The sequence below is a fragment of the Oryctolagus cuniculus genome, chromosome 17 (genome assembly GCF_964237555.1).
Source record: "Oryctolagus cuniculus chromosome 17, mOryCun1.1, whole genome shotgun sequence".
Lineage (NCBI taxonomy): Eukaryota > Metazoa > Chordata > Mammalia > Lagomorpha > Leporidae > Oryctolagus > Oryctolagus cuniculus.
In genome coordinates, this window is record NC_091448.1 from 7,063,835 (window position 1) to 7,076,165 (window position 12,331).

Sequence of the window (12,331 nt, forward strand, 5' to 3'; positions counted from 1 at the left end):
TGTTCCCCAAAGCGGGAGTTCAAAGAGAAGCTGTTTTGATTGTCTCCTTGGGATGTCTTCCTCTGGGGCGCTCCAACAATTCAGTGTTATTATTATTATTATTATTTTGACAGGCAGAGTGGACAGTGAGAGAGAGAGACAGAGAGAAAGGTCTTCCTTTGCCGTTGGTTCACCTTCCAATGGCCGCCGCGGCTGGCGCACTGCGCTGATCCGATGGCAGGAGCCAGATGCTTCTCCTGATCTCCCATGGGGTGCAGGGCCCAAGCACTTGGGCCATCCTCCACTGCACTCCCGGGCCACAGCAGAGAGCTGGCCTGGAAGAGGGGAAACCGGGACAGAATCCGGCACCCCAACTGGGACTAGAACCCGGTGTGCCGGCGCCGCAAGGCGGAGGATTAGCCTAGTGAGCTGCGGCGCCAGCCTCAAGGGCCAATTTTTGTCATGGGTCCCCTGGTATCCTGTGGGATGCCAGCTCCTGCGGAAGCATGTGTTTGGGAAATGACGTATATTATATTTAGTTTTGGCAGAGTAATAATCTTTACTGAAGTTGTAGACACTCTGGAAATTCTACAGAGAAGAAACTTCACATTATCTGACCCCGAGTTTTCCAGATATTTTCAAATAGCCTCATTCAGGTGTAACTGTCGTACCAAGAACTGCGTACATTTGAAGGGTATGATGGGATAAGTTTTGACTTCTGTGTGCACCTGGGAAACCATTTCCACAGTCAACGTGACTCCTTTTTATTGCTGAGTGGTATTTCCTTGCATGGATAATAAAGCTGGTTTATCGGCCGGCGCCGTGGCTCACTAGGCTAATCCTCCGCCTTGCGGCGCCAGCACACCGGGTTCTAGTCCTGGTCAGGGCGCCGGATTCTGTCCCGGTTGCCCCTCTTCCAGGCCAGCTCTCTGCTGTGGCCAGGGAGTGCAGTGGAGGATGGCCCAGGTGCTTGGGCCCTGCACCCCATGGGAGACCAGGAGAAGCACCTGGCTCCTGCCATCGGATCAGCGCGGTGCGCCGGCCGCGGCGGCCATTGGAGGGTGAACCAACAGCAAAAGGAAGACCTTTCTCTCTGTCTCTCTCTCTCACTGTCCACTCTGCCTGTTAAAAACAAAAACAAAAACAAAAACTGGTTTATCCACTCACCTGTTGACATTCACTTGGGTTGTTTAGGGCCATTATAAGTAAACTTATAAAAACATGTGTATAAGATAGATACAGATATAGGTACAGGGATGGATAGAGAGTGATCAGGTGGATCAGCTACCAAACTGTTTTCCAAGGGGGATCTGTCCTTTCCTGTTGCCGCCAGCAGCGTGGGAGCGTTCCAGTTCCTCTCTGTCCTCATCAACACCGACTGCACTCAGTCTTTATCATCTTAGTTTAGGGAGTGTGTGTTGGTGTTTCATTGACTAATGATAGTGAGTGAACATCTTTTCATTTGCTTATATGTCATCCACCTGTCTTCTTCGGTAAAGATTCTATTCAAAACCGTTGCCCATTTTCTAGCTGGGTGGTCTGTTTCTAACAGTCGCGTTTTGGGAGTTTTTTATATATCCCAGATTTTAAGTTTTATTAGAAACATGATTCACAAATATTTTCTCTCAGTCTTTGGCTTGTCTTTTCTTTTTCTTTTTTTTTTTTAACAGTGTCTCTTGAAGAGCAAAAATATTTTGCTCGATGAAGCAAATTTGTCAATTATTACTTTTATGGATTATGGTTTTTGCGTAAGAGCTAAGAAATCTTTATCTTGCTGGGGTAGCAAAGGTTTTCTTCCAGAAGTTTCATAGTTTCAGGTTTTACATTTAGGCCAACGATGCATTATGATTTTAACTTTTTATATATGCTATGAGAAATGATCCAAGGAATTCGTTCGTCACATATGGATATCCAATTGTTCCGGCACTATTTATGGAAAGATTCTTCCTCTCTCCACTGAATTGCCTTTGCATTTTGGTCAAAAATAAGTTAGCCTTATATGTGCAGGTCTAATCCCAGACTTTCCATTCTGTTCCACGGATGCATTTATCTGTTCTTATGCTGATACCAAATTGTCTTGATTACTGAAGCATTAAAATAAGGTTTGAAACCAGGTAGTGTAGGCCCGTCATTCACTTATAAAGTTGTTTTGACTTTTCTAGGTCCTTTATATTTCCAACTGACTTTTAGAATTGGCTTATCAATATCAATGCTAAAGCCTCATTGAATTTCTTTCTTTCTTTCTTTCTTTCTTTCTTTCTTTCTTTCTTTCTTTCTTTCTTTCTTTCTTTCTTTCTTTCTTTCTTTTTTTCTTTTTTTGACAGGCAGAGTGGACAGTGAGAGAGAGAGACAGAGAGAAAGGTCTTCCTTTGCCGTTGGTTCACCCTCCAATGGCCGCCGCTGCCAGAGCGCTGTGGCCAGCGCACTGCGCTGATCCGATGGCAGGAGCCAGGTGCTTCTCCTGGTCTCCCATGGGGTGCAGGGCCCAAGCACCTGGGCCATCCTCCACTGCACTCCCTGGCCACAGCAGAGAGCTGGACAGGAAGAGGGGCAACCGGGACAGAATCCGGCGCCCCGACCGGGACTAGAACCTGGTGTGCCGGCACCCCAAGGTGGAAGATTAGCTTACTGAGCCGCGGCACTGGCCTAATTGAATTTTCATAGGCATTTTATTCAATGTGTTCAACAGTTTGGGGGAGAATTGACCTTTCAACCACACTGAGTCTTCTGACCCATAAACAGACCATCTGTCTGTTTATTTAGGTATTCATTAATTTCTCCCAAGCAATATTTTATAGTTTTCAGTCTACCAGTCTCACCTCCTTGGTTAAATTTATTCCTAGGTATTTTATTCATTTAGATCTCTGTCTTTTAACTCACGCCTTTAGACCACTTATATGTAATGCAGTTACCGCTATGGGTAGACTGGAATCTCTTTGCCACAAATTTTCTGCTTGTCCCCTCTTTCTTTGTGCCCCCTGTCCTGTTTGGTTGCCGTCCGCCGTAGCAACAGCATCCATCCGTGACCCCCGTGTGGGCACCGTTGCGTCTGTTCCATGCTGGACTGGGGCTTTTGTGTGCCAGGGCCCCGTGCGCCCTGTGGCTCGTTGGAGACAGGCCGTGCACGCAAGGCTTCTCCTAGTTGCTTCAGAGTACTTTATTCTTCCCACCGGCTCTCCCGGCTCAGTCTCTCCCGGATGGTGCTCAGCTGTGTCGGACTTGATATCAAGGCCCCTCGCCGTGCTTTGTCAACATGGCGGTGGTTTGGTTGTTACGTTTTTCGGTTCATTGTCTTTAAGGAGATGATGCATTGCAGCCTTCAAGTTGATCGCTGTGATGGTTCCACAGGGAGTACTGGTCGTATAATTAAGGAGTGGTTTGAAGAAGAATTCACTGCGGTGAAATTGAAGTGGCGTATGATACCTTTAAGAATGTGAGAATATTTTAAGACTGTATTCAGATACATTTTTTTGAAATTGTATTACAAATGTATTGCTTCAAATTGACCACTTTCCCCTTTCACATCTTTTATTATACATACTTGAGTGGCCTCTTTAGACCCAAACCATCCCTGGTTTTAAAAAACACAGCTGTCAGTAGAAAAACCATAAAGTCTTTAACAGTGTGAATTGATTTCTCATTGGATTTGAGCTTTAACTCTGAGGAATAGTTGTAAGGGCAGGGAGAAGTCAACTTCCCTTTGCTCAGAATTTGAGGTTGATTTTTCCAGTGATGGGATCAGAGTCAGCTGCGTGTAGCTCCAAACTGTGGGGTGGTGGGGAGGGATCTCACTGGTCCAGAAGCCCCTTCGTCCATCACCTGGGTGCCTCTGCCTGCATCCCTTTGTCCTTCAGACAGATGTTAGTGACTGAAATTTAATGAATAACCACGGAGTTTTGTGACATTCTAAGAATATATATGTGCACGTCACTAAGGAGACAGTATTTTCATCAAATTCTCAAAGACCTGTAATCCCAGAAAGATTCAACAGTCACCTTTTTTTTTTTTTTAAAAGATATATTTAGTTACTTGAAAGGCAGAGGTACAGAGAGGTAGAGAGAGAGAGAAAGAGAGAGAGAGAGAGAGAGAGAGAGAGAGGTCTTCTATCCACGGATTCACTCCCCAATGGCTGCAACGGCCAGAGCTGGATTGATCCGAAGCCAGGAGCCAGGAGCTTCTTCTGAGTCTCCCACGCAGGTGCAGCAGCCCAAGGACTTGGACCATAGCAGAGAGCTGTATCATAAGTGGAGTAACCGGGTCTCGAACCAGTATCCCTGTGGGATGCTGGCACTGCTGGTGGCAGCTTTACCTTCTACGCCACAGCACCGGCCCCAAAGCCCCAAAGAGTCACCTCTTAGGGAGAAGGTGTGGGAGCCATTGGGGAGGGAGCAGTAAAAGCTCCCCTTTGTTTTGAGTCCTGAGGGTGTATGACCGCTCCTGCTCTATGTGCTCTGTCTTTGCCCTTGGAGACGATGCCTCCCAGAGCCCAGCCAGGGTCCAGGCAGTGCCACAGGAGCCGCGCCTGCGGTCTAGACAGAGAAGTCAGGACTCCGCTGTCGGATGGCCTCCCGAGAGCTGCTGCTCCCCAGGCGCCGACCTCCAGTCGCAGATCCTTGACGCTCAAGAATTCCCGCTGGAGACAGGAACACACTGAAATAGCACGCAGCTCCCGGCTCCCAAGAGTCAGACTCCCAGACCCAAAACCAAAGCAGAGGCTGTGGCTAAAAGGGTCAGCATTCTTGCTTTTGTAATCCAAGACCACCTTGCTCCCTGGGATAGATGAGAGAAGCACTTGGACTTGGACACTTAGCATTCTCCATCATCTTCCAAATAGGAGCTGAAGGAGCAACAGTACGGACCACATCGGGTGCTAAGAACACTACAAGCAATTTGTTATTAGAGAAGAGTGGGGATTGCATTGAGCCTGTTTCCAGAGGTAACAGCTGCAGAGAGGTTTGGAAGAAAGGAGGGGATGAGAGTCCCTGCAATCAAGGACCGCGGAGGCCCCACCCTTGCGTCCCCTTGAAACGCCCCTGCCCCCACGTCTAGGTTTGCAGCCCCTGCTTGGGCATCATCGCAGTCGGCTTTGAAGGAATATTCCGGGGGTCAGGCAGTGGAGCCCGCGCGGTAGCCCCAGGAGCTGTTCAGGAACCGGTTTTGGGAAAGGATCAAGATCTGTGAGTCATTCTCTCATTTATGCACATAAAACTGTTGGAAGAAGCAGCTCATGCAGCTAAAATGTGTCTCCTTCCCCCAGGCACAGGAAAGCATGAGTTAGTTAGGCTGCCGGCTCTGCTGCCCTCCAGTTCTGCTGGCGAGATGATGCCCTGCAAAGTTTCCGGAGGTTCAGTCTCTGAATGCAAGAATCTTCCGTCATTTTAGGCCTATCTGCAGGAGCAGGAGGGAGACAGGGTCTTTTGGTGACCTTTTAACCTCTGGAAAGTACACGAATGGCATGGGCTTGCCCCCCTTTCTGCAGCTGACCCAGATGTGTGCAGTGTGTCCACCCTGTGCTTGCTCACCCCATCCCCGGGTCCATCTGTAGCCTAGGGTGGGGATGGACACGTCAAGGTGACAGAGCTGGTGTGATGGAGTCAGAGCATCACCAAGAGTAGCCCTGGATCTGGAAAGATGGGGTTCACCCCCCCCACCACCCCCACCCTGCAGGAAGCTGGGACAAAGGCCTGCCGTCCTGGGTCTCTGCTTAAAGCCATCAGGAGACCATGGAGCCTGGCCAGCCGGCGCCAGTGGGGCCCCTGAGTCCGAGGGCTGGAAGAATCCCTGGCATCGGCATCGGGGCAACCGCCCGCAGTCCCTTGGTTCACCCCGCTGCAGACTCCTCTTCATCGCCACTACCTTTCATGAGTAACCGAGGGTGAGGGGGCGGGGAAATCGCTGGTGGACCTCTGTCCAGCTTGTCATGAGCTGATTACAAAGGAAGGGTGTGGGCGTCCTTTCCCCGCGTTTGTCTGCGTTATTGTGACGCAGCTGGAGTGAACAGCCCTGTCCTTGGGAGTCTCATCGCCTGTCCTTCAGAGTAGTCAGGGAAGTGGGCACGGGGAGACCGGCAGCGCCCCTGGAGCTCTGGGCATCTGACTGTGGTGCTGCTGTTAAAGATTTATTTGTTTGAAAGGCAGAGTTACACAGAGCGAGGGAGACAGAGAGGAAGCTCTTCCACCCACTGGTTCACTCCCCAAGTGGCTGCAACGGCCAGGGCTGGGCCAGGCTGAAGCCAGGAGCCAGGAGCTTCTTCCAGGTCTCCCACATGGGTGGCAGGGGCCCAGACACTTGGGCCACTTGTCGCTGCTTTCCCCAGGCCATTCTTAGGGAACTGGATCGTAAGTGGAGCAGCCAGGACTTGAACCATTTCCCATACAGGATGCCAGCGTCATAGACTACACCACCACGCCAGCCCCTAGCACTGCACTTCACTGAGCAGACTTGAGCATTTAGGACTTAGTAGGGTGTACTTCCTGGGCCCTTTTGTCCTTGGCTTTGTTCACCTTTGGGGCCAGGGAAAGTCAGTCCCAAAGGGAAGCTTTGGCTGCCGCTCACTTCTCCTGGCATGACATCTCAGGACAGCAAAGAAGGGAGAGTCCCAGGTGTGACTTTGACCCCTGCTGAAATACGGTGCCAACACAGGAGGCATGGACAGTGCCCTAAGGACAAAGGAAAGAAACAGTGACTCCAGGTAGAGCATGCTTAATAAAGACACACAAACTGGGTGATCAGTCTGAGCCACGTGGACGTGGGACGACGGAGGCTTGTGTGTGCACGTGGGGAGATGACCATAGGAAGGGTGGACGGCAGCTTGCGGCGTTTGGCACCGCTGGATTGAAGTAGCTTTTCCATGGAACCCTGCCTCACTTTGCAAGTTCCCCGGCGTTAGCTGGGCACCCACAGGGAGTTCCAGGATCCCATGGGCCTCCCAGCCCGGTGACAGCTGTGTTCAGAAAAGGTGCCTGTCACCCTGGCCGCTATGAGAACTTCATCTTGCCCCCATGGTGCTCTTCAGCACATGAAAAATGCACACTCTGCCTGGGTGTGATTAAACCCTGGCCCCAAGCTTTGGCTTGCAGCTTCGCTGACAAAGTCGCGATGAATGAAGTGGAATATTTACAGCATTAATGCGCACGGGGGATTTAGAATAATGTCTGTGGTTCACTTAATTACATTCCCCGTGAGATCCCCCCACCCCCACCCCTTCGGGAACGTGGTCTCTGAGACCACACGTTTCCTCTCTCTGCCCCGGTTTGCCCTGTTCCCCTTGTACCGTGTTTGTGATGTATTTGCCCACCTAGGTTTGTGTTGGTTGCGGGGCTCCCCGCCTGCCCCTGGTTTCAGTCTGTAGCCATCATGACATCCTCAGCTTCATTTGGGGAGTAAAACTTATCCGGCCCTGCTGTTGGGGGACAGAGCTAGGAAGGACCTGGTCTCCCAGACTCTACGGTTTGTGTCCTGCTTGCGTCAGCCACCTGGCTGTGCATTCTCCTTGGAGCCTGGGAGGGCGAGGGGGCTCTTGCCAGGTGTGGCCAGTGTAGCCCCCACTTCGTCCTCCTGTCCACTCTCCGTGGCTCTCCCGCCCTCTCTGTGTTGTCCCTGGTGGTTTCTTGGGAAGCCAGGATTGAAGGTGATAAGAGATGAACACCTGCATTTTCTTTCTGGGCTGTAACTCGTGGCTCCTCTCCCAGCCCCTGCACCTGCCAGGTGGGAGAGGTGTTCAGGACCCTGAATTACCAACAGTGGGATTTTCCCCTTTCCCCTTTTTGGTACGAGTGTACTTTGAAAAGGTAGTGGAAAAATGGAATTGCAAGGTAAGTTTATTCTGGTCCAAACAGTTTTTGAAATCCATGTATTAGTCAATTTTATATTACTATAGCAAAATACCAGAAGCAGGCTGCTTATGAATAAAAGAGTTTTTTGTTTGTTTTTAGCTCAGTTTTGGAGGCTGAAAGGCTAATCAGCATGGGGCAGGCTCTTGCTGGGGTGCTGTTGGGGGGAGATGGTAGAAGGAGAAATCACATCTTGGAACAGGAAGGGGTGGGGCCAGGCCCTGGCCTTTACAACAACCCTCTTGCAAGAACTAAGCAGATCCCCCCTGACCAATGCCCTATGCCCCTTCCAGGGCTATCGGACCTCTTGCTAGGCCTTGCCACCCCCACCCCCACCCCGCCCCAGGACCCAACTCCTGGAGGAACAGACGGCATCAAGGCCACAGCACCGCTGGTGCAGCCTCGGCTCAGCATCCCTATGGCAGCCTGGCCGCCCTCCCAGCCCCACCCCCCCAGCCCCCAGCATGCATCCTGCCGAGGGGGAGCGTTCCCACCCCCGGCTCACAAAATTGGGAAAGGAGGAGGGAGATGGCCCTGCACCACACAGGGAACAGAGTGGATTCTGGGTTCTTGGGAGCAGAAGTCACTCACACGCACCTGTGCCAGGCGATCACGTCCTAACAAAAGCTCAGCTGTGGTTGAAAGGGCCTTTCGGGGAAGGAAACACGACTCCTTTGTCTCGCTCATCACCGAGGACGTCCACGAGAGTTAGGGGCTCTGTCAGGCACGGGATCAAGGCCAGAGCAGGCATCTCTTCCTTTGTCCGCCTGCACACGTCTGTATGTGGGCAGCGCCACCTCTGCAGCCCGGGAAGAGGAGCTTGGTTGCTGAGGATTTTTGGAGATAATTAGATGAAGGGGAACAAAGGAGGCTCTTCAGCTGGCAAACCTTTTCCAATTAAAAGATAAGTGAGACTGCAAAATGATGCTCCAGGCCAATCTGTAGCAACGCTGTCTTTGGAGCGACTCTGCTGCAGATTCTGGCCGTCTGTGAGTGTGGCCAGAAGCGAGGGGGCCGGGTCTCTGCGTCCGAGGGCATCTGGGGGCTGTGGGAGACCTGCCTCTCCGCGGCTTCTTCTGCTTTGGCACTGAGCCAAGATTGAGAATGGGTGAGTGGCAATTTGGGGGAGGGGGGTCTACCCAAAATGCTTTGCAAATGAACAAATTGCCTCTGGGCACACACCACTTTCAGAGAGGGGGCCAAAACAGATTTCCTGCCTCCTGCCTCCTGCCTCCTGACCCCTGGCAGGTGGATCAGCGGAGCCCGGGTGGGAAGATCTGGCCATTTGTGCTGTGGCCACAGTGTCTACGCAGGATGCACAGTGGTATCCCGAGGCTGTGTTGGTTGGGACAGGTGTGGTGTTTCCAAGGCCTTCCGCGTGGACTGTCATGGAAGCCCGGGCGCGTTCCAAGTGAGCACACCTGTCCTCCAGGTCGGGTTTTCTCCTGTGGGCTGCTGGCCTCCCACGAAGTTCTCACTTGAATCCCCGATACCCCGATGAAAAATGTGACTCCTTCCCTACGGCGGGCCTGTGTAAAGGAGGGAGTGTTTTCTAGGTGCAGGGCTATATGAAGCAGAATAAATCAAGCTACAAAACGGAATGTACTACGTTTCCTTTGGGGTAGAGATATGTTGACAAGGACAGGTCGTAAGAGGGTCCCTGCCTGCAGTCCAGTCGCTGTGCGGGCGGCAGGTTCTTTGGTGGGGGTGGGGGGAGAGGCTGTTGTTATTCACAGAAGTAAGGAGGCAGGAGAATTTGTCTCAAACCTGCTCTCGTCCTCCCCTGGGACATAGGGAGAAGCCTTCTGCGTCGGGCAGGAGGAGGCTGGTCCGTGCACATGCCTGGTGGGGAAAATCTCGATTGGAGAGGCCAGTCGGGTAAGATGCACTGGAAGTTCCTGGTTTCTGTGTTGGAGGGGCCTCTCGCTTCTGCAGGGGCCCCCATGTACCCGACTTCCAGGGTTGCTGTGGCTTCTTTGGTTCCCAAGGTTTTCCTCTTTGTGCGCATGCCCCGGTTCTCTCTGCACATGCACGCCATTCCCAGAAAGCAGGGACGTGGATGGAATCAGACGCCTAAGATGGGGGGACTGCCAGGGAGGGGTGGACAAGCAAAGCAAGAGGATTTTGTGTTCAGAAGTTGGGGGGGGGGGTGCGCAAACCCAGTGTAGGGCAGCGCAGCCCAGCGTCAGCAGGTCCTGATGCCACTGCCGGCTTTTCCTGCAGGAACGCGCTCGACTCTGGGACAGGTGGTTGCTAGAAGAGACGCAGGGGCACGGGAGGGAGGCTCCTGGTTCTCATGGCATTTCTAACCCTGTGTATGTGGTATTTTGCACGGTTTCAGATGTCAGCCGGGATTATCTGGGCAGTGAGATTACCTGCCAATCGCTTTTCATTGTGCTTTTCTCGTATTAGGAAAAATCAGTTTTTAAAAATCCATCTGCCACTCACCCCCAGTTCTCTAGGGTTTCCGTGTTCAACATGCACCCTGGTATTGGAGAACCTGACTCGATGCAGATGCTTCCAAATGGATGTTTGACAAGCACCGGGGCCCTCCCGTCGGCGGGTGTGCTGTGGGCTTTGCCCCCGCTGGGGGATGGCGATGCTGGGGCTCATTTGCTCGGGGTGTCCGCTTCAAGTGCACGCACCTGAGCCTCATCCCCGCGGGAATCCCCGGGTCCTTTCTGGAGGCCAGCTGGAGAAAATGTTCCCTGCGAGACCTTGTGGGATTCAGCAGGTCCACCCGCCAGTCTCCCTGTCTTGAAGTCCAGGTTCCTGATGACAAGGAGAAACCCAGGGTGGGCACCGTCTGTCATGCAGGTGCATGCCCTCCGGGGTAATAATCCACATCGTAGAGGGTTTATTGAGCAGAGAGGGATCCATGAATGGGCAGCACCGGCCCCCAGCAGCGGTGGGGGAAGCGTGTGTGCAGGCTTCCTTTCTTCAGTGGGTTGAATTTTCTTAGCTCTTTTTGTTTTGTTTTGTTTTGTTTTGTTTTGTTTTGTTTTGTTTTGTTTTGTTTCTCCTTACCTTTTGTTAGTTCTGGAGTTTTAAATTTAATGTATTTTGTGGCCAGTGCGAGGTGTAGTAGGTTAATCCTCTGCCTGCGGTGCCGGTTCTAGTCCCGGCTGCTCCACTTCCGATCTAGCTCTCTGCTGTGGCTGGGAAAGCAGTAGAAGGTGGTCCAAGTCCTTGGGCTCCTGCACCCGCATGGGAGACCTAGAGGAAGCTCCTGGCTCCTGGCTTCGGATCGGCACAGCTCCGGCTGTAGCCGCCATTTGGGGAGTGAACCAATGGAAGGAAGACCTTTCTCTCCCTCTCTCCCTCTCTCCCTCTCTCTCTCTCCCTCTCTCTCTCCCTCCCTCCCTCCCTCCCTCCGTCTGTAATTCTACCTCTCCAATAAATAAATAAAATCTTTTAAAAAATTAAAAAAATAGCTGGCGCCGCAGCTCAATAGGCTAATCCTCCACCTGCGGCGCCGGCACACCGGGTTCTAGTCCTGGTCAGGGCGCCGGATTCTGTCCCGGTTGCCCCTCTTCCAGGCCAGCTCTCTGCTGTGGCCAGGGAGTGCAGTGGAGGATGGCCCAAGTCCTTGGGCCCTGCACCCCATGGTAGACCAGGAGAAACACCTGGCTCCTGACTTTGGATCTGCGCGGTGCACCGGCCACAGCACGCCAGCTGCAGCAGTCATTAGGGGGTGAACCAACGGCAAAGGAAGACCTTTCTCTCTCTCTCTCTCACTGTCCACTCTGCCTGTCAAAAAAATTAAATAAATTTAATGTCTTTTTTTATGGCTACCTTTACTTTTTTATCACACATGATGGACTTGATAATGTTCCCCATTACTCACTGTCTCTGTCTCCATCCTGGCTGTTGGAGGATTCTCGAATGCTTTCGCTTGGTTTGCCCCTGTCACTGTCTGTGTTGCTGTTTTTCTGAAATTTTAGTTGCACCTTTTTTTATACCTTCTAAATTAGTCACTAATGTTCTTATGTATTTATTTTACAACGAAAATGTTAAAATGTTACGAAGACTAGGAGAAAACAAGCTTCCATGAGTGTGTCGGGGACACCAGGAACAGGGAGAGAAGTGACCTTTATTGAACAGGAGCCGGCATTGTGGGTGCAGTAGGTTAAACTGCCACTAGGGTGCCCTCATCCCCTGTGGACAGCCAGTGTGAGGACAGGCTCCCCTACCCCACCCCCAGCTCCCTGCTAACGCACTCAAAAGGGCAGCGCACGATGGACCAACTGCTTGGGCTCCTGCTGTCCACCTTGGTACCCAGAAATGGAGTTCCAGGCTCTTGGCTTTGTCTGGCCCAGTTTCAGCTGTTGTGGGCATTTGGGCAAAGAGCTGGCAGATGGAGGATCTCTCTCTCTCTCTCTCTCTCTCTCTCTCTGAAAATAAATAAGCATTAAAAAAAAAAAAGAACCTACTACAACTAAAAGACAGAAGTTACAGTCATTTTGACTGAAGACTCAGCAGACGAGTTAGTAGGTTGGTAGCTCACTAACTGATCAGTA

General features: G+C 51.7%; 1 protein-coding gene across 13 annotated transcripts in view; it reads left to right on the top strand.

Moving 5' to 3' along the window:
• The window catches only part of SLC39A11 (solute carrier family 39 member 11), a 444,641-nt gene that overhangs the window by 252,961 nt on the left and 179,349 nt on the right, over positions 1-12,331 (top strand). For 8 of the 13 annotated variants that reach the window (XM_070060380.1, XM_070060377.1, XM_070060378.1 and 5 more), the window contains one exon: positions 4,814-4,915. The exons of the other annotated variants lie outside the window; for them this stretch is intronic. In XM_070060380.1, coding sequence (XP_069916481.1) covers positions 4,814-4,915 — 102 coding nt within the window. The remainder of the gene's footprint in view (positions 1-4,813; positions 4,916-12,331) is intronic. 13 annotated transcript variants of the gene reach the window in all.